Raw genomic sequence first — 18,449 nt, 5'->3', positions numbered from 1 at the left:
TAGTGGGGTAGATTAAATTGGAATATATAATATTTATTAACCAAATGAGGACATTTATTCAAAATGCACTATACCATACACCTTTCCAGACTTCATTAGTGTTTTTGTGGCCGGCTCATTAATTTGCAAAACTGTTCGCCAAATAAAACACTCGACGTGACCAGCCTCGCAGTTTGGGAAGGAAATATATGGATGTTTATAAGCAGCGTGACAGAGCGATCGTAAATAGCTAGTATTCTGCAGTACCTGGCGCTCGCTTCCAAATGTTCTCCCCATTAAATCCCATACAATATATACATTTTTTACGAGCCAAACGCATCAAGTCAACAATAAACAATTAACTAAAAATAAATAAGCTGGCGAGAGCGAGAAGCCTCCGTGTGACATGTTGTAATGAGGATTTACAGGCACGGCTGAGGTCCGAAAAAAAAGGTTACTAAAGGTTCGAGAGGTTCCTCCATTCCAAACGTGACATCAACACATGGTTTTCGAAACAAAAAAAAATTCAGGTAGGTGTAGGAATAACAACTGCGCACTCGATTCGTGGAAGGCTAAAAATATGGCCGGGAAGGAGGTACTGAGACGAGAGACTGAGACGCCTGTCATTAAGTGCCAGGCGCCAGGGACAGGAAACTGAATTAGTGCCACCTACGCGCACCAGCCACGCCCACACAGCCGCCCACACTCGAGCATAAGAGTCCTCCGCCGCAGGATGTAAATTGACTTGATTCGATGTGAAAGCGTCGCACAAAAATATACAGAGATACGGAGAAAAAGGCATCGCAAAGTCAGCTCAAAGGCAATTTGCAGCAATTAAAGATACATTTGTATCTATGTGGCAGAGTATCTGTGTGTGTCTGTTGGATCGTATGTGAGTGCAAAATTGCCTGTCCATTAGCAAATCGTTGATTTTACTCAATTTAGTTGCCATTGACATTTGAACTTGACTAGCTCTGATTGAAATAGACCAAAAAGCGAGGCGTGTGAGAGTAGAAATAGCCACTGCCATCGGCACAAAACAAAAGATTTATTGAAAAAATACGAACAGGAATCCAAATCGGAATGTGAATAGATAGTTTCAATCTATAGGTTTTTGGTTGGGTATTTATGGGGACATTGGCGAGTGTTTTAATAGAAATTTATGGATTCTCGGGTGAGTCAAGAGGCGGCTTTGTGACTCAACTCACGGTCAGCGACGGTCCCGGATCAATTAGGAGCAAGACCACTGTCTAGACGGGCCGCCAGGGCATGAAGGATGGCTAAGGTTTCCAAGTCCCCAGCCATATCGCTAATAGTTCGATTTGTAAACGAAATTTCAAATTCTAAACTTAGTCATTGGAAAGAATCTTCTATTTTGAAACCCAATATCCCCATCAAAAGTTTATTTATTTAAGAATGAAATTTCAAGCCAGAAACACTTGTGGAAAGTTTAAAAAATATATATTTTTTCCAGTGATTTCCAACCAACCTGAAACCTTACAGCTCTCAAAGGCCATTTGGGTGGGTGGTTTCGATTGCGATCGGGTGACTATGCGAGTGCTATTATATTGAGGCTCCGGCTGAGGCACACCTTGCTCCGGCACACGAAATTGGCTCAAACAATGACGGCAGCAATGCTTTGTAATTAGCCACGTTTGACTTTTCGTTGAGCAACACAATGCTAACTAAAGCAGCTCCATGGAATATGGTTGCCTTTCGAATGGGTAAGTGTATGAAAAAATTGTAAAATTCAGAGGGAAACCGGTTTGTCTGTCTCTCTGTGCCATTCTGGCACATGTCCATCATGAGTTTGGCTAATTGACCTCTGGAAATTGAATCTGCGGTCGGTTTTCCAATCCAATCTTTTGCCTAGTTAACAGAAAATTGATTTTGATTTGGTTTTTTTTTGTTGCCTCTAGCTCTAGCCTCTTGTTATTTTTGCCTAATTAAAATGAAAGTTTTTTCAACCATTTCTTCGAGCGGGCAAAGTGAAATTGTTAAATTAAAAAATAAAAAATGATTGGCGGGCCTGGCCTGGCCTGGCGGGCAGAACGCGAGCAGAAAAGCCAATTGCAATTCCACAATTTTCCAGCAATTGCAAATGTCATAGAAAGTAATCGAGTGAGGCACTCGACAGGCAAATTGAAATAATTGCCAAGACAGCCAGAGACTCTGGCAGCCAGAAAAAAAAAACTATATCAGAAAAGAAATCAAGCTGAGAACCAATTGTAGTTCGAAAGTGTTAGAAGTCGGCCAAAGAAAGTATCTTCTCTTCCAATTTTCAGCAGAAATAATTTCAGAAAATGTATCTCATGATTGCCTCAACCTTTAAACTCGTTCCAATCAATTCCCAATGATGTCATGGCTCTCAAAAGAATTCTATAAAACAGTCAGAGAGGCAATCAAGTAAAAATCATCTTTGTTCAGTGCCATTATTCATGACTAACCAGTGATAAAATATTCTTTGATAATACATATTATTACAAAAGTTAACTCTTACAGTTTGAGATGCGAAAGTACACAGCTGAGTGTGCAGTTGGGGAGCCACTGGGCGAAAAATATGATTACATAAGCCGGGGGCCCAGTCAACTTGGCCGGGGCTTGTTGGAACGTCAAACGGCCAACTAAAGTCAAATAAACTTGTTCGTTTAACACGAGAACTGTGAAATCAACTGCGGCTCAAAATTGTTTGTAAATAAAACTCGTTTAGCACTAACAGAAATGGAGAAAAAAGGCAGAAAGCTGAAGCTTGTTTGGCTAACATGTAAATTTTTAATGGCACAAGTTTTTCATTATGCACATCTAGTAACCACTTTTTAAACGCTCACAAATAAATAGTAAAAAAGAGTAAATAATTTTAATAGCATGGCATGCGTGGAGTGTTGAAAAGTAGGCAGTGGTTTGGAGTTGGTGGGGATTTGTGGCTTAAACACATGTAACATATAAGCCGGGCCAAGTAAGATAACAAGTTGAAACTGATATTTTTTTTGTTGCCTGCACCCCGGAACATAAATCACCTCCAGCCAAGTAGCTATTATACAGCAAACGTCATGACCATATGCTGCACCCGATCCCGATTCCGATTCTCGGTGCGATGACAGACGACGATTCGAGGGCCCTTGCGGCAAAGTGGTGGGCAGGGATGGGGGTGGCCCAGTACAAAGTGGCAGTAAAATGAAGCGACCTGGAGCTAAACACTTGCAGCTGTTCCTGATCCACACTGCGGTTGCAGTTCTGGCACTTCTCTGGCTGAAAGAATCGTCAGCCGGCAGCTGGCATGAAACTTTTTCTGGGTCACCGACGCATTGAAAACAAACAAAACAACAAAAAATATGAGGAAAAAAAAAATAAAACGAGTAACAAACAAATGCTGGTACGGGCATCGCTGCTTATGGCAACTTTTCACCACTCCCCCCCCGGCAATCTCCTTCAAGCAAACAAAGACAACAAAGCGTGGCAAGAAAACAACTGCCGCAAAATGATTCTCTCGGAGCCATCTCGGCCTGGTCTATTGGGGATAAGCATCTAGCTTTGGTTTTGTGGCTGCAGCACAACCCGGGGCCTGCCTATCGCGGGCTTGCCATCTAGGCCTGGCGAACGTGGCGTATGCGCAATATGGCCTACAAAGCCATAGAGTTGGATAAAGAAAACGACTATTAAATACGCTTTTTTAAGAGTTTTAAGGCATGAAAGTAAGACACTACTTGTAGTCACTAAACTAGACATTAAAATAAATATTTTATATCATATATTTTCATATTAATTTTAAGTATTATCCACCATCTCAAGGCCTCTTGAGCTCTCCTCCCATTATGATATCCAAAGCTCATAGAGATGTAAGAACTGCCAGGCCATGCCAAGAGTTCAAAGACCGCCAGTTGGCTAATAGATTTCTCCATCTCCGTAGAGTTCTGGCCGGCCAATCTGCCGTTGCTTTGAAAATTGAAATTCCTGCCATAAAGAGTGTGTGTGGTGCTTCTGACCCAAATTGCTCTCAGATTCCGAGCTTCAACGTTGGCCAATTAACGAAACAGTTGCAGTCTGGCTCTGGCCATCTACATATCTGAGCTGCCAAATGTATCTAATCATGACAAATTATATTGTGCAAATAATCAAATCGAGAGACGTCGAGCCGGGCCAAGCGCCGCCAATTATGTTAATTGATAGTAAAAGTCAAAAGTCTCAGATGGAGTCTGAATCTTTTTAAGCTTTTTTCGCGTCTTGCTAATTAAAAGCGATCTCGAAATGCAAAATGTTGCAATTAGTTTGTCAACAAACAGACGCGACAAGGTTTCCACTTCAAGCTGAGGAATTTTACTTTATTTTTTGTTGTCAGTTGCCACTCGCACTTTTTTTGGAAAATCCGAGCCTACCGGCGTGTGTTGGCTCAGCTGGTGCAATTTAGGCCAAAAGACAGAGGGGCTCAGAGTGTGTGCGCTAAATTGCCAAAGTGTTTAAACAAAACTTAGAGCCAGATAACAGAAATGCAAATACTTAGGGGTAGGAATGCGTATAAATAAGATATAAAAAGCCAGAGGCCAACAAGCGATGTGCAAATATCCAATTCGCAGTTGGGAAAGTTCAGTTCAGTGATACAAAGCGAGTATCTGCCCCGATAATTGTACTATCTGGTACATATATCCCTTTCCCAATAAGCTCTTGCACGGGAAGTGGAGTAATCGAATCGAATTCCGATAAGATAGGAAGGTCTGAGCGGGTCTATCGCGAAAATGTGTTTACAAACCTTTGTAATTTACATGTTTCTAAAGCTAGTCCCTTTTATCTCTGACGAGTTCAGTGGCCTTAGGGGACTCTTAAGTCTAGGGAATCCCATTTAGAAGTTGATGTTTTAAAGCTTATTGGTTGAAGGATAAACAGCTTAATTAATTTCAGTGACAATTGTCTTTGGAAGACATTTGAAATTGATTTCTTCAATATAATTCCAGTTCCACTGGCATTTTTCTTGTCAGAGTGTCGGGCTAAATAAATGATGGTGGCCCGATGTCGGCCTCTAGTCTAGTCTATAAACTAGCATCTGGCCATAAATCGAGCCATTCGGGCCGTCCGGCTAGAACTTTGTTTCACTCTTTGCACTTTTTATATTCGGTTTCTGTAGTATTTCTGTTGGCTTGGTTCTATTTTGAATGGCTGGCGGGCATATAATTCTTTTTTATGCGATTTCAATTTGGGTCAATAACATTTGGCAACTTCAGTCATAGACATAGTCTCATAGCCATAGTCGAAGCCGAAAGGCGCCAAGTTCGCCAAGCTGATCGGAGGCCAAGCCATGCCAAGCGAGTGAACAATGGATAGCAGCGTTAATTGCAATAAAATAGCAACAATGCCAACTATTTTTTCAGTAATTACAAATTGAAATGAGCGCTAGTAATTTTCACAAATTTGCCATTAAAACGTCGTTATTCGTTTGATTCGAGCCGATTGTATTGTTTTGAAACAAATGAAGCGAAAGCGATTAAAATCTGTGTATTCATAGATCGATCGAAATAGTTTGCATATAGAAAACATCATAATAGATATATGCTCTATAGAGACAAAGTGAAAATCCCGGAGACATAATAAAAGTATTAACAGAATATTAAGTTTGAATATCTGCGATTATTTATGACGGCCCACAAAGAAAAGTGAAACAACTTTTACTTTCGGCTTTCGGCTTTCTGCCGTTCGGGCCAACAAAAGATATACGAAGCTATTCAGCCGGCTGACAGATTCTTCTGAGAGAAATCTTATTTATATTGTGAGTCTTCAGAAGAAGAGGCATTTCATAATGCCTAGGTGTGTGGGCGTGGCCCTTGAAGGGCCCAGACTAGAACCGATTTCGCCACATAACCACTTTATTTGTCAGCGACTGACAGCGACTGTCGCAATTTTGTCATTTTTGTCATTTTTGTCAATTTGTCAAGAAAGTGTGCCCAGGATGGCCCTCAAAAAATTAAACTAAACCGAACCGAAACACCACAGCTGCCAATGTGTGTTGTCTAGAACAAACACGAAAAAATGTTAAATCATTTAAGAAATAAATATTAAGAGTATATATGACCTTATCTCCGAATCTTATCAGTCTCTTCGAGGCAAATAGAAAAGGCGGTCGAAAAGCAATCAGCCAAGACACCAAGACCTCCAAAACCTTATCTCCGAGTGATAAAAGGAAGCAAACAAAGATATATTTGAGGGGGAGAGTGAGGGAAGATAGCCCACTGGAAATCGTGTTAAGGTAGCTAATGAGCCAGTGTCAATGTTTGGCCAAAGCTACAATTTCTGTAACCACAATGCCAGAATTGTTTTCATGCGATTTCATATTTTCATATTTTCATTTTTTATTTAACCACAATGAGAGCTGTATATAAATAATATTTTTTTTGTCGCTCTTACCTCTGCCATCAGCAACAGATGCAACAAAAACATGCTGGCGAGTCAATGTCGTCAACACAACTTTTAACATTACACAATAAGCCGAGCCAGCGAAAAAAAAGTGAAAAAACAACAATTGTTCGTTTGGTTTTTCATGCTTTTTAATGCCGCATTGTCATCGCATTTGTTGCCATTACTTAGATATATACATGTATATATATATATGTATATATATCTTTCTATATAGATATGAGACCCCATAGTGGTTGCCAATGCGAATGGGTTACAAAAAAAGGCAAGGAGGGTGCAATAAATGGGGGAGCCATAACTGGAGACTCACGTGCGTGGAGGTTAAGAAATATTTATGCAGTTTCAGAGGCTCTACTTTGTAGTTTTCCATTCCATTTATTTGGGGAAATTCATTTTCCTTCATTAATCAATTACAATTACCTCTCTTTCCACGAAATCCCTATCGATATCAGCTTGTTTACCAACTATCAGGGGCTGGCTTATCTGGCAAATAGGATCTCTGGTGTTATCTGCTCTTATCTGTTTTCCTTCCTCTGTCTGGAGTTGCCCTCGAACTCTCCCTACCCAAAAGATACAGATACCTCAGCCCCTCTTGTGTGGGCATTGTTGTCTGCTTTTAATCAGTCTGAGGCCTGGCATAATCATCATCAACATGGCTTTGTCAAAGAGCCACATAAATACAAATTTTTCTCATTTCTGCAAAATGCAAAATGGATATCCGGTGCTGGTCCGTTCCAAGAAGGAAGTGCGCGGTGGCCCCAACAATTGACTAACTGAGCGACTGACTAAATGACGCAGAACCACAGGCCGTGAATCACAAAAGTTGCAGACAGAAAAGGAGTCTTTTCATTAGCGGTCTGGCCGGCCTGCCAGTCCCTCGATGCTTTTTCTTCTCGTCTACCCATTAATCGTGGGCCATTATGCAAGACACGCGCCTCCAGCTCAACTGCAATCCATATGCATTATTTCAGGGGGAGATCGGCGGCAAGGAGGAGCTATATGGGAGCTATATAGGAGGCACATACACCTCAACACCGACATCGATCGTTAGTTACATGCTGGCCATTTAAGGGCCGACGGTGTTCGAGTGGGGCGACAAAAAGCGAAAGCGTTTCCGAGAGACCTTGAGGCGGTTTCTTCAACTCGTTCTCGGTTTCAGAATCGGCTCCCGCCCTCCTTGAGTATCCGTATCTGTATCTGTATCTGTACATCTGTGAGTGCTGTGGGTATCTTGAAGTGCATGGCACCGCAGGAGGGTTCCTGGGAGGAAGCGCACTGAAAAAAACGCATCTCATAAACCGTTTCAAGTGGCTGGTACTCTTCTGTTCGGAATTAGCCGGGGAAACCTTGACATCAAACGCATCTAGAAAATTTCCCCAGCTGATGTGTAGGCATCGAAAGTATCTGGCAGTCGCAGATACAAAAAAGGGACACAACACATGTGGAATGCTTACGAAATTTAAAGGCAGAGGTAGGAGGCGGTAGCGAGAGGGTGTGAGTGATGACGGCGGACGGAGGGAAAGATACAAAAGTATCTGCTAGGCAAGCAACATCATCATCTGTATCATCAGCAGCAGACTGAATGGGGCCCAGAGTACGATTTTTTGCGAGGGGCCTTCTCCCATCAAACAGCCACAAATAAAATGAATTAAATTCGGATAAAATGGCCGAGAGATAAAAGAATGTACAATTCAATTCGAGGCGGCGATAACAGTGTTGGGAATTGGGGAATTCGGATGGAGAACGAGGCTAAAAACCCCAATTGGAGCGTGCGATCTATGGGTCTGTGGGGTTGGCGAAAGTATCTGCCAGATACCAGATACGGCGATACAACGGGCCCAGAGAACGAGCCAAGTAAAAGTGCGTAGGTAAGAGCTCGAAACGGAGAATGCGGCCAATGGCCATAATGATGATGAATGCAATCACACAATCACCGGCTCAATCACAATCTCAATCTCAATCATCATGAGCAGAGTTCCCCAGACTTCAGGCTAAGAAAATACAAAAAAAAAAAACTGAAAACCAAAAACTAGAAACCGCTTTCGCTGCTTTGCGGAGGCAGCTGTTGAGTGATTTATTCGAAATGTGTCAACTCTTGTCTCTCCGTTTTCTGGCCACAATAGATTCCCGGCTTTCTAGGTAGCCACTAACAATTTGTAGGCACTGTTTCCAAACTCCCCCCCCTCAATCTTGCGACATAAAAATTACAAAAAATTACAAAGCATCATCGTCGTCGTCATTCCAGCATGTGTTATCAGTGAGGCGTCCAAAGTGTTGTAGATGTTGACTTTATTTAAATTAAGCAACTTAAAGCACACAAGCACACTAAACAAGTCATGTGTGAAAGCCGCTGTGGAGCATTTTTATGGAAATTACAATAAAACGAGCCCTTTTCATTCAGTTTTTTTCGGATTTCGAGCCATTTTCGGTGGCGGCTGATAAGAACCAACTCAAATACCATTAAAAATGTTGAAAGAACAGAGCAAAGAATGGTTTTTCGAGCCATAATCGGGCCATTAAAAAGGGAACTTAAGACGAGTATAAGGCAGTCAATGGCTTTTGAACTACAGCTTAAAGATCAGAGGCGGTTCTTAAACAAAGACTGATGGACAAGCATTCAAACAATTGCCTCTCAAAATAATCATATTCCGGAGCATTTAAATCCAAAAATATTTCTGCAACACCCACACCCTGCTGCTGCCAGTCAGTGGCTCTCAAAAAGTGCAACAACCAAGTGGTTGGTGACTAAAAGCAAACAACGTAAAAAAAAAGGCAAAACAACATCAATTAGAGACGCCCAAATTGCATTTAATTAATGGATATGTATCCCCAGCATTTGTTGTTACTTTGGTGGATTGAGAATCGGAATTGGAAATGGAAATGGGGATCGGGTTAGTAATAGTAATGATGGGCAACCCACACATACCTCGCGATTGTTGTTACTGTTGCCGTTGTTATTATTGATGTGATTGTTGTTGGTGTGGTGTTGCAGATGAGTGTTGTTGCTGCTGCTGCTGCTGTTGTTGTGATGGTGATTGTTGTTGGTGTTACTGGTGGTGTTGCTGCTGCTACTGCCAAGTGAACCCGATATACGCGATCCGGGAGAATCGCGCCATCTCAGTACCCCCATGACTGCCTGACGCACCCAACGCCTCTCGCCGCCTTCGCTGTAAAATGCCACTGTTGTTGCTGTTTCTTCCAGCAGTTGCAGCTGCAACTCGGCTTGTTGTTGCTGCTGCTGTCGCTTCTAATCAACAATTTTTGGCTTAGAACTGCATCGATGGCTCTTGTATCTAAAACTTTTCCTTGCAAGTTTTTATTTAGAATTTAAAGCTCTCTTAGTTGCAGTTGCAGATGCAATTTCAGTTGCTGTTGCAGTTGCTGTTGTTTATGCTGCAATTTTCCAACTTAGAATGGCATTTGTTAGCTTGGCCAAGATTCTTTCAAGGGTTTTCCTTTGAAGTGGGCGTTCTTGGCTCAAATTACTGTTTTTCCCAGAAGTTGCCACTTCCACAGCTGCTGTGGCGGCTAATGTTGCAATCGCAGTAGGGTTTCAAGATCCACTCCTCCACTCTACTCCACTCCTCCTGTTGTAATTGTTATAATTTTGCAGGCTCTGCTGCTGTCGGCTGTGACTCGTTCGCCACAAAAATAAAGATTTTGTTGTCATAAATATATCTCTCTTTTTTTTTAACGAGTTTTTTTACGCGATATATTTTTGCCAGCCGTACCCGTTTGACGGGTTTTGTGTGCCACCAGTGACTGTCAAACTGCGGCTTATATGCAAATATTTGGCTTTCGGATTTCGGCCAAAATAATTTCTAGACAAATAATTTCACCCGACAGACAGAGTACATAGAGTATGATTTTTGATGCCGGAATTTTAGTGCGTGTTATTTCGGTAGATGCACCTCACAGATACAATACACACACACACACACACACACACACAGATACACAGATTGCAGCAGCGGCACTGCAGTTTGGTTTATTGCACTCACAAAATCGGTTTCTTTTCTGGTTGTTGGGTTTTATTTTATTTTTGGTTGCATGGAGAAACCGAGCGACGACGAGCAGAATCTCTGGCCGCTTCTTTTATATTTATTTCTTTTTTTTTTTTTTGTTTAAAAATAACTCAAAATGCGTGCACCGTTCGGCTGTTGTATTATTGTTTTGGTTTTCGGTTTGAATTCGTAACGAACGACAGCACGAGACCGCCAGAAAGAGAGAGGGCCTGCCTGCCTGCCTGCCTGGTACTCGAAACTCGAGAGCTCTTTTGAAAATTTCGAAACCGGTCGGGACGTCTGGTCGCGGCAACGGAAAAACGTCAAATGAAAACTGAAAACAGCTAGGGGTTTGCGAGCTCTCGCCGAGCTCTCTACGAAACGCACTAAAAAATACCACCAAGCCAGGCGTTCGATTGGAGCCCCATGGGCTAGAGCGACACAGCTATAGGGGGTCGAGAAAAGGAGAGGAGACTCCAAAAGACAGAGAGAGCATGCGTGGAGCAGGGGAGCCCGCCAAGTTTGAATTTGAATTAAAATCTTTAATAGTTTAAGCTATTTAGGGAAAAAAAACTCTTTAAATAGTAGTTCGAAGTGTAGAATAACTTTTTTTTTTAATTTCTTTGGAACTTAATCTCTATTAAAAAAATTATTTAAAAGTGACTAATAATACATTAATTCTAAAAAATAAATTAGCAAGCCTATTTAATGATAAAATTTACACTCATTTTTGACTCATGGAATGAAATGAGACAGAATCCCCTTTCCAGCTATTTGATAAGAACTCCCAAAAGTGGATTTCAGATCTTCTGGATAAACATTCTAATAAAATTTATGATTCTTTCTTGTCTGACCTTGGTGCTATACACTATATATAGTTGGAATCTGGGGAGTAGACCAATCAACACGTCTGATTATAAACAAAATGTGACCAGAAAAGAAGTCGAAAGAAACTAAAAACTATTTCTGTTGGTACTTGAAGGGTAAAGATACAAAGATACAAAGTACTAAGTCTGATTTATTGCGTTTAATTCCCAGCATAGCTCGTTAGAAGCCGTTCTCAGCACTAAAAGCCTAACAAATTTAATAAATATGTACATTTTTGCTCCGGTTGACGGATATTAAGTTTGAAAGATAGCTGAAGCTGATAGTTAGATCGCCGCTCCGGCTTCCAGAGCTCTTCTCATGGTTAATTGGTTATGCCGAGCCCGCATTCGGAGTCCGCCGCCAGAGCTTTAAATTCCATGTGAAAGAGGTTTAAGTTGGGCTGAGCTCGACGGCTTCTTTTTTTTTGCTTCTTTTCATTACTTTATTTTCTGTGGTCGTTGTTTCTGTCAGCTGGCAATCAACAACGAAGTCAGCGAGGCAGCAACAAGGTAAACATCACAGACAGGGGATAAAAACGGGAGGCACACTGAGTTGGGGCACTGCCATCCACCAGTGGGAGGATGACACCAGGCCCTAGGTTAATGTCAGAGATCCACCGAAAAATAAAGCAAGTTGAGGGAAATATTTTAAAGTTGCATTGTTTGCGACTCGCGAGGGATGTCCGTAGAAGAGGAAATTAAAAAGCCGCGAGTGAATGAGTAACGGAAAAGATTTCCACATGGCAAAGTTGAAGAGTTGCCAAAGAAAGAAAGAGGGAGCCAGAGACCGTAGACCGTAGACCGGAGACCAAAGACCGAAGACCGAAGACCGGGGCAGGGAGTCAGCCAAATGCAACAAGCGGAAAATAATTATAAATTTTAAGTGCCACAATGCGGCAACGGAGCGCTGCAGAGGGATACGGATAGATTCAGTGTATCTCTCAGATACTTTTTTTTCTCCTTCTTTCTTTTTTGGATAATTTACAGGCAGTCGCTACGGATACGTGTAGGTAGATGATGGCGATAAACATCGCACATTTGTGGCTTAGAATTCATATGGAAGTAAGTGTGTGTCTCTCTGTCTTTTATGCACTCGAAGAAATGGGAAGAATCCCTTTTAAGACAATAATTTATACTATTATAGTCTTCTAAAGTAACCCCCTTATTTCTCCAACTGTCTTTTTTCTTCCCATTCCGGACAGCTCATTTTCATGGCTATGACTGTGGGAGTTGGTAGGTTCTTCCTCTCGGTCTCGACCAGGTCTCCACCAGGCGACAGAGACAGCAACTGCAGCGGTGAGAGAGACGGCCTCACATGTGCACTTGTATGCAACTAAATTAGAGGGAATGGGCAGAAAATAAAAATAAATAAAACCGAAGACAGAGTCAGAGCCCGTGAAAAATATGCAAGAAAAAGTCCAATGGCAACCGAAATGAAATGGCCAGAGTATTATGTTTTTTTTTATAATGGGAAAAGGAGAATTAGGGAGAAAACAATGGGAGTGTAGGAGGTGAGGGCGTTGGGGGAGCTATGGACATTAACTTCCAGGGAATCTTAGATGGCGGAGGGTTCTCCTCCACGAAACAAAAGGCCCAGATTTCCGGCTTCATGGGAACGAAAAAAAATAAGGTAAAAAAAGCTAAAAAAAATATGGTGGCAGTCAGGAAAGTAATTAAATAATTGTATAATTTTTTATGCCATTTTTTACATTCAAAAATATGCAAATGTTTTGTTTAAGAATCGTTTTAAATAAATACCATTTTTAAGGACATACTCTTTTCTTCTGTGTAGGAGAAACAACAGGCCATTTTGGGCAGCTTAATTAGCCGCAAAGGAGAGAAAGGTGGGACAGGAAATTTAAACATGGCCGGGCAGACCGTTATTAGCCCGAAAGTATGCAATGGAAGAGCGTGCGAGGAACTATGCAATGGGGAGCAAAAGATACGCAACAAATAAAATAGTGAACCAAAATAGAAAAAAAACCAGAGAGAGCCAGGACCATTACCCAAAGGCATGCCCGAACACATGGAACTATGTTGGGTGAGGAAAACTGTTGGGAAAACTGTCGGAAAAACTCGCAAACACACACAGGAATGCCTTTCGTTTGGCACGTGGCTAACGTCACAGTTTGGTAGCCACTGGACGACCGACACACAAATTGAATTTTTCCCTAACTTGGCAAACATAATTTTCATTCCACATGAGCACAAAAGTGTAAGAGTCAACCCAGTTTCTTCTCAAGATGCTAGACGGAGACTTTCAGCCAGACTTTCAGCTCCCCCTCGTTCCCAAGGAGGGCCCTCATAAAATTTCTTTTTTCAAAAAAAAAAAAAGGCACTCCAATGTGGAAGGAAGGCTGCATCTTGAGCGGAAACTGTGGCGGCGGCGTAGGCTTTCGAGGCATGGAAATACGGGCGGGTGGCATGCATTTTTGCTGCGCTGCCAGAACCACTTGTGGATAGGAGGAAGGGGCCAGCCGACTGGGCCTTGCCTTTTGATATAGAAAAGTTTGCCTTCGAAATTGTTGCGAAAACTAAATTAAAATCTGAAAAGACTCAGGAAGTGGATTATGGCCCAGAAACTTGGTAACAAATTTAAGACTTTTCGGCTTAAAGCTGGAAGCCTTGATTTGCATTTGTTTTTGGGTTTATTGAACAATATATGAAATATTTAGGTCATTTTTTTTAATAAATTTTTAATATTATTTTTATAACTATTTTTTATTCAAACTTATTCAAATTTGTTTTAAAATTAAAATTAAAAGTATTTTAAAATGTTCCAAAACTGTAAAAAGCGCCATCTTGAGTCTTGAAACCGAAAACCTAGTACCAAAAACCAACGCAGCAAGGCGCTCTTGTTGCTAGTTCCCATATTACCCGCTAGAGGGTACTTGAGCTTATAGCGCCCTCTAGCGGCTGGAGGTACATAGTATAGTACCTCTAACTCCCTTTGTAAGCAATGGCGCCACCAGCTAAGGAAAAGAGGTCTCTTTGAAAATAACTAAAATTTAAATAGAAAATGCACCTATCTAACCCGGATGAAGACTCTTTTGGACCCAAAAACTACCCAGAAATTCGCCTAATAAAGTTTCGCCATAAAGCGGAGACAAGGCACGCTGTGGCCACACCTGACAGCTGCCAAAAACTTCAAAGACCGCAGCTGAATCGTAAAAATCGACATCAAAACCCAGAGTACCAACAAACCACTTAATCCCCAGCAAGGCACCGAACACACCCGCACCCAGAAGAATTAACCCATGACTGCCAGGCGATTTGCCTATTAAACCAGGAGACGTAACCCGAAAAAATAACCACAACAAAGCGCAGATTATGTCAAATTATACAGATGTTTTTCGGGAAAGGTATACTTATGAGGGGGTGGGCTGACGGAGCTCTTCGGTGGTTGCTGATTCTTTGTTCTGGGATCTCTTAGCTCCGCCCATCATTTTATTCCTTCTATCCACAAACACACATCCACAGCCACATCCACATCCATCCATAGCCACATCCATTCCGTTTCCCATTCATTGTCCCATTGGCAATTTTTATGGCTTGCCAGCACTCAAATAAAATTTTTACAACTTTCCCCTCGAAATCGTTGACCGCGGGGCACTTGGACTTGGGGAGAGGGGAGTGGGGGGAGGGATTATATAGTGCAACTGCAAGTTGGACGACTTTTATGGGTCAGTCCATCACATACTTAGATTAGTGGAGCAGAGTAGCATATGCCCAGTGCCCCTGGGGGAAGGGGAGACTCCTACTGGTGCGATGACCCCCGCTGGACAATTGCCAGCCCATTGTCCTAGGTCACGTGGTGGTTCCCCCCGTCTCTTATCCCAGTAACCATCCCATATTTTTGTTAATGGAAGGGGGCTACATATTGATCCAATGGCTATTACAACTGCAATTTGCGACCCGAGTTCCCAGACTAGAAACACTAAACTGGAGCATGTAGGTCATCTACTTTGTTCTACTTCGTTCATTAAAGAGTTTTATAAGAAGTAGAGGGATTACCCCCTTAAGTAATAGTTCCACTTGAATGACTTGGACTACCCACCTGAGAGAAGTAAGCGGGCAGGACGCAGCGCTGGTCGTCGAGTCGCGAGCACTGCACACGCTCGAGCAGCTCGAAGAGATCCTGGGTGGCACCGCGCAGGCGTTCCGGACTGTGGGTGACGCTACCGGAGCCACTACCTCCGCTGCCACCTGGCTGCTGCTTCTGTGTGTTGGCCATGAAGGCATGCTGGCGTCTGTAAATGAAGAAAATAAAAAACAGGAAACTGGTTAATAATAGAGCACGCAAAGAGCCAATCACTGAGGTGAAGTTGGCACAGCTGAGCTTTCGAGATTCGCCAACTGCTCCTCCGGCATGCAATCTCTTCATGCTTCGGAGACATTCGACAAGAACAGAAATACGTTCAATTGACTGAGCAGACTGAAGTGCTCCGGAGGGTTAACCTCCGACTGGCAGGGGTTTCGGTTTTGGATTTTGGGTTCTGGTCTGGCCTGACATCTTATGGGAACATGAACACGATCGGAGAGTGCCACTACAGTGCTCAAGACTTCCTGACTTCGAGGGCCCCCTCGAGGGTATTTCTTCTTCCACAAAGAAATAAGGATCGAAGGGTATTTGTAAGGAAAACGTTTAAGAGATGAATGAAGACTTTTAGGCTTTTTTGACTTTTCTAGTTTTAAAGTCAAAGCATTTTCTTTTAAATAAAAATTACTATAAACTTCTTATTCAAACTCTTCCCTTCCCAGGACTCCCCAGACTTTGTATGAAAGTCAAAAACTCTCGATACATCCTGAAGTCCTTTCGAGCTGCTCTCACGCAGTCTTACAGAATTATGAGTGGCCACTCGAACCATATTCCAGCTTCTTTTTGCTTCTCGAGTTTATTGTCATTAGAGCACATTTCTTTATTTGGGATGTGTGTGAAACTCAGTGTTCCGGCTTTTTTGTGAAATTTCTGTTGACATACAAACTACGAGCCGAACGCCTCAAAATGAACACACAGAGAGTGAGCCCAAAAAGGATGTTTACACTGATGTTGTGCAATGTCCTTTGAGTTGCTTTTGCAGCTGTTTCTTCTCCAGTGCTCCACATTTTTTCTCTCTACTCTGGTTGTATCTCAAGAATTTGTGTTTATTTTTAATAGGAGAGGAGGACAGGACAGGAGGAGCTCTCGGGCTGTCACTCGTAAATTAACACCTACCCATTCCCTTTGGCGTCCAAATGGAGCGCACACACTCGCGATGATGACAGTTATGGGAAAAGGATATCAAAAACACGTCTTGTGATGAGCCTGATTGGAGGTGGAGGCGGCTGTTCATAGTTTGAAAGTGGCGGTGAAATTGGAATTCTTTTTGGCCTTGGGGCTAGGCCACTCCCCGTTCTTGAGTTGGGTAATTGGAGAAGAGTCTTAGGGTTGGGGGTAGAAGCACCAACAGATGCTTCAATTTGAAGGAAACTAAAGAGTTACTGCCATGGAACTAGTTTAACCTTCAGCCCAATTTCCCACCAGAAACATTCATAAATCAAATCTATCCTCTATAGTTTTTACAAACTGTCCAACATGCATTTCACAGATTGTAGAACTATTTTCAATGTCGGTTGATCGAATTACGAGAGGAAAACAATTTTATTGCATTTTTATGACAATTTTTCACATGAATTGCTCGACAAATTTCAATGAAATCAAATCGGTAATAAAAGTGAGCCGAAGCCGAAGCTGAGGAGGTGGTGCTGGTGGTGGCATAAACCCGATGGCGGTTGACTTTAACAGCAAAAATGGCCCAACAATGGCCGAGTGGTGATGTGATGCGAACGACGTTCTAACCAACAGTTATGCTGTAATCTGATGCAGATTTCTGTCCAGATTTTGTTGTGTGTTTTTCGAATAAAAGGAACTACTACAGAACAGAAAACAAAAAAAACACCCACCAAACTGACACTTCCTGTTGCGGTTACGCCTGCGCCTGCACCACCAAAAACCTTTTCAGTGGGATGGATGGCTAGCAGCTCTGACTGTTGTTCCCTCATTATATGCCACCACCCACATAATTAAAAGTCATTAACGCCAAACAAAAAGCGTTAATTCTGGCGTCTTCTAGGCTTCTAGGGCTTTTTTCGAAATGTTCATTAAATGCAAATTTATGGCCACCATCCCGGCCCAACCACCCACTGAACCACCGACCCTTTCCACACTCTGTTCCAGGTTCTGTACTTATTTGGCATGCGCAGCGCATTGCGCGTGTTTAAAGTTTAGCCGCAAAATGTTGCAACAACGGGTTGGGGCAGAGAAATGGGGGCTGGGAGGGGATGGGTGCTTTTGGCCAAGAAAACAATTACAAAACCAACAAAAACCGGCAGGGAAAAGAACAAAGCGCTGCGGTGCTGACAGTCGGGGGGAAAAGCCAAAAGATAGATGGGACTAGGCTCCAGAAACGACTTGGCTGGAAAAGTATGGAGTTATTTTTACGAAAAGTTTCGGGTTAATATATTCCCAAAGAGTCGCTGTGGGGCGACGTGAGAAAAACACTTGTGGGAGCAGTGTTACTTAAAAAAAAAAAATTCTAAAAACTCAGGAACGGATATGGAACGAAGTGCAGGAGAACCCAACAGAGACCACCTTGCAATCCGCACTGGGAAATGCTGTTCTGTGGCTTCTATTTCCCCAAAAAAAAAAAAAGAGTCAACTCGCCTTGGAAATGGTTTCTTTTTTGGCATTTCCCCAGGCGCTAATTTGAAACGTTTTAGGAAAGATTCTTGCCTGGGGCAGCTAGTGTGTGTGCTTGCCATATTTCCCAATGAAAAATTACAGGAAATGTCCGACGTAAAGGAAATCAAGTCCCAAAGGACAAAAGGACACACACTGGCATAGAAATACAAAAGTGTCACAGCCAGAGACATTCATGCATTTCACAGCTAATAATGGGTCAGGCAAACTGGAAACTAGAGCACTCCCAGATAGCATCGCAGTTGGAGAAAGTCCGGGACTCGGGACGGGGTGAAATGTGGACAGGGGCGATGCACTCGCTCCGATAAGCGGACTTGGACAGGAGACATGTCAAAGGATACTCGCCTCGGCACCAAAAAGTCAACTCCGCGTCCCCGTCCAAAGGGTCGTTGTCCTGCGTTGGGAAACGGAGTGCTAGAAACGGGCTAAAGGTGGGGTGAGGTGAGGCCAGGACCCTGTAAT

General features: G+C 42.5%; 1 protein-coding gene across 4 annotated transcripts in view; it reads right to left on the bottom strand.

The window, feature by feature from the left end:
- Positions 1 to 18,449, bottom strand: part of LOC6496848 (rap1 GTPase-activating protein 1) — a 76,856-nt gene that overhangs the window by 21,790 nt on the left and 36,617 nt on the right. For 3 of the 4 annotated variants that reach the window (XM_014905914.3, XM_001963245.4, XM_032455432.2), the window contains one exon: positions 15,306 to 15,498. In XM_014905914.3, coding sequence (XP_014761400.1) covers positions 15,306 to 15,498 — 193 coding nt within the window. Of the gene's footprint in view, positions 1 to 9,304; positions 10,741 to 15,305; positions 15,499 to 18,449 lie in introns of those variants that run through there. The other variant, XM_032455433.2, reaches the window with a different exon arrangement.

The sequence above is a fragment of the Drosophila ananassae genome, chromosome 3R, assembly GCF_017639315.1.
Source record: "Drosophila ananassae strain 14024-0371.13 chromosome 3R, ASM1763931v2, whole genome shotgun sequence".
Classification (NCBI taxonomy): domain Eukaryota; kingdom Metazoa; phylum Arthropoda; class Insecta; order Diptera; family Drosophilidae; genus Drosophila; species Drosophila ananassae.
The sequence above is the reverse complement of the archived record's forward strand: the minus strand, read 5'-3'. Positions and strand labels throughout refer to the sequence as shown.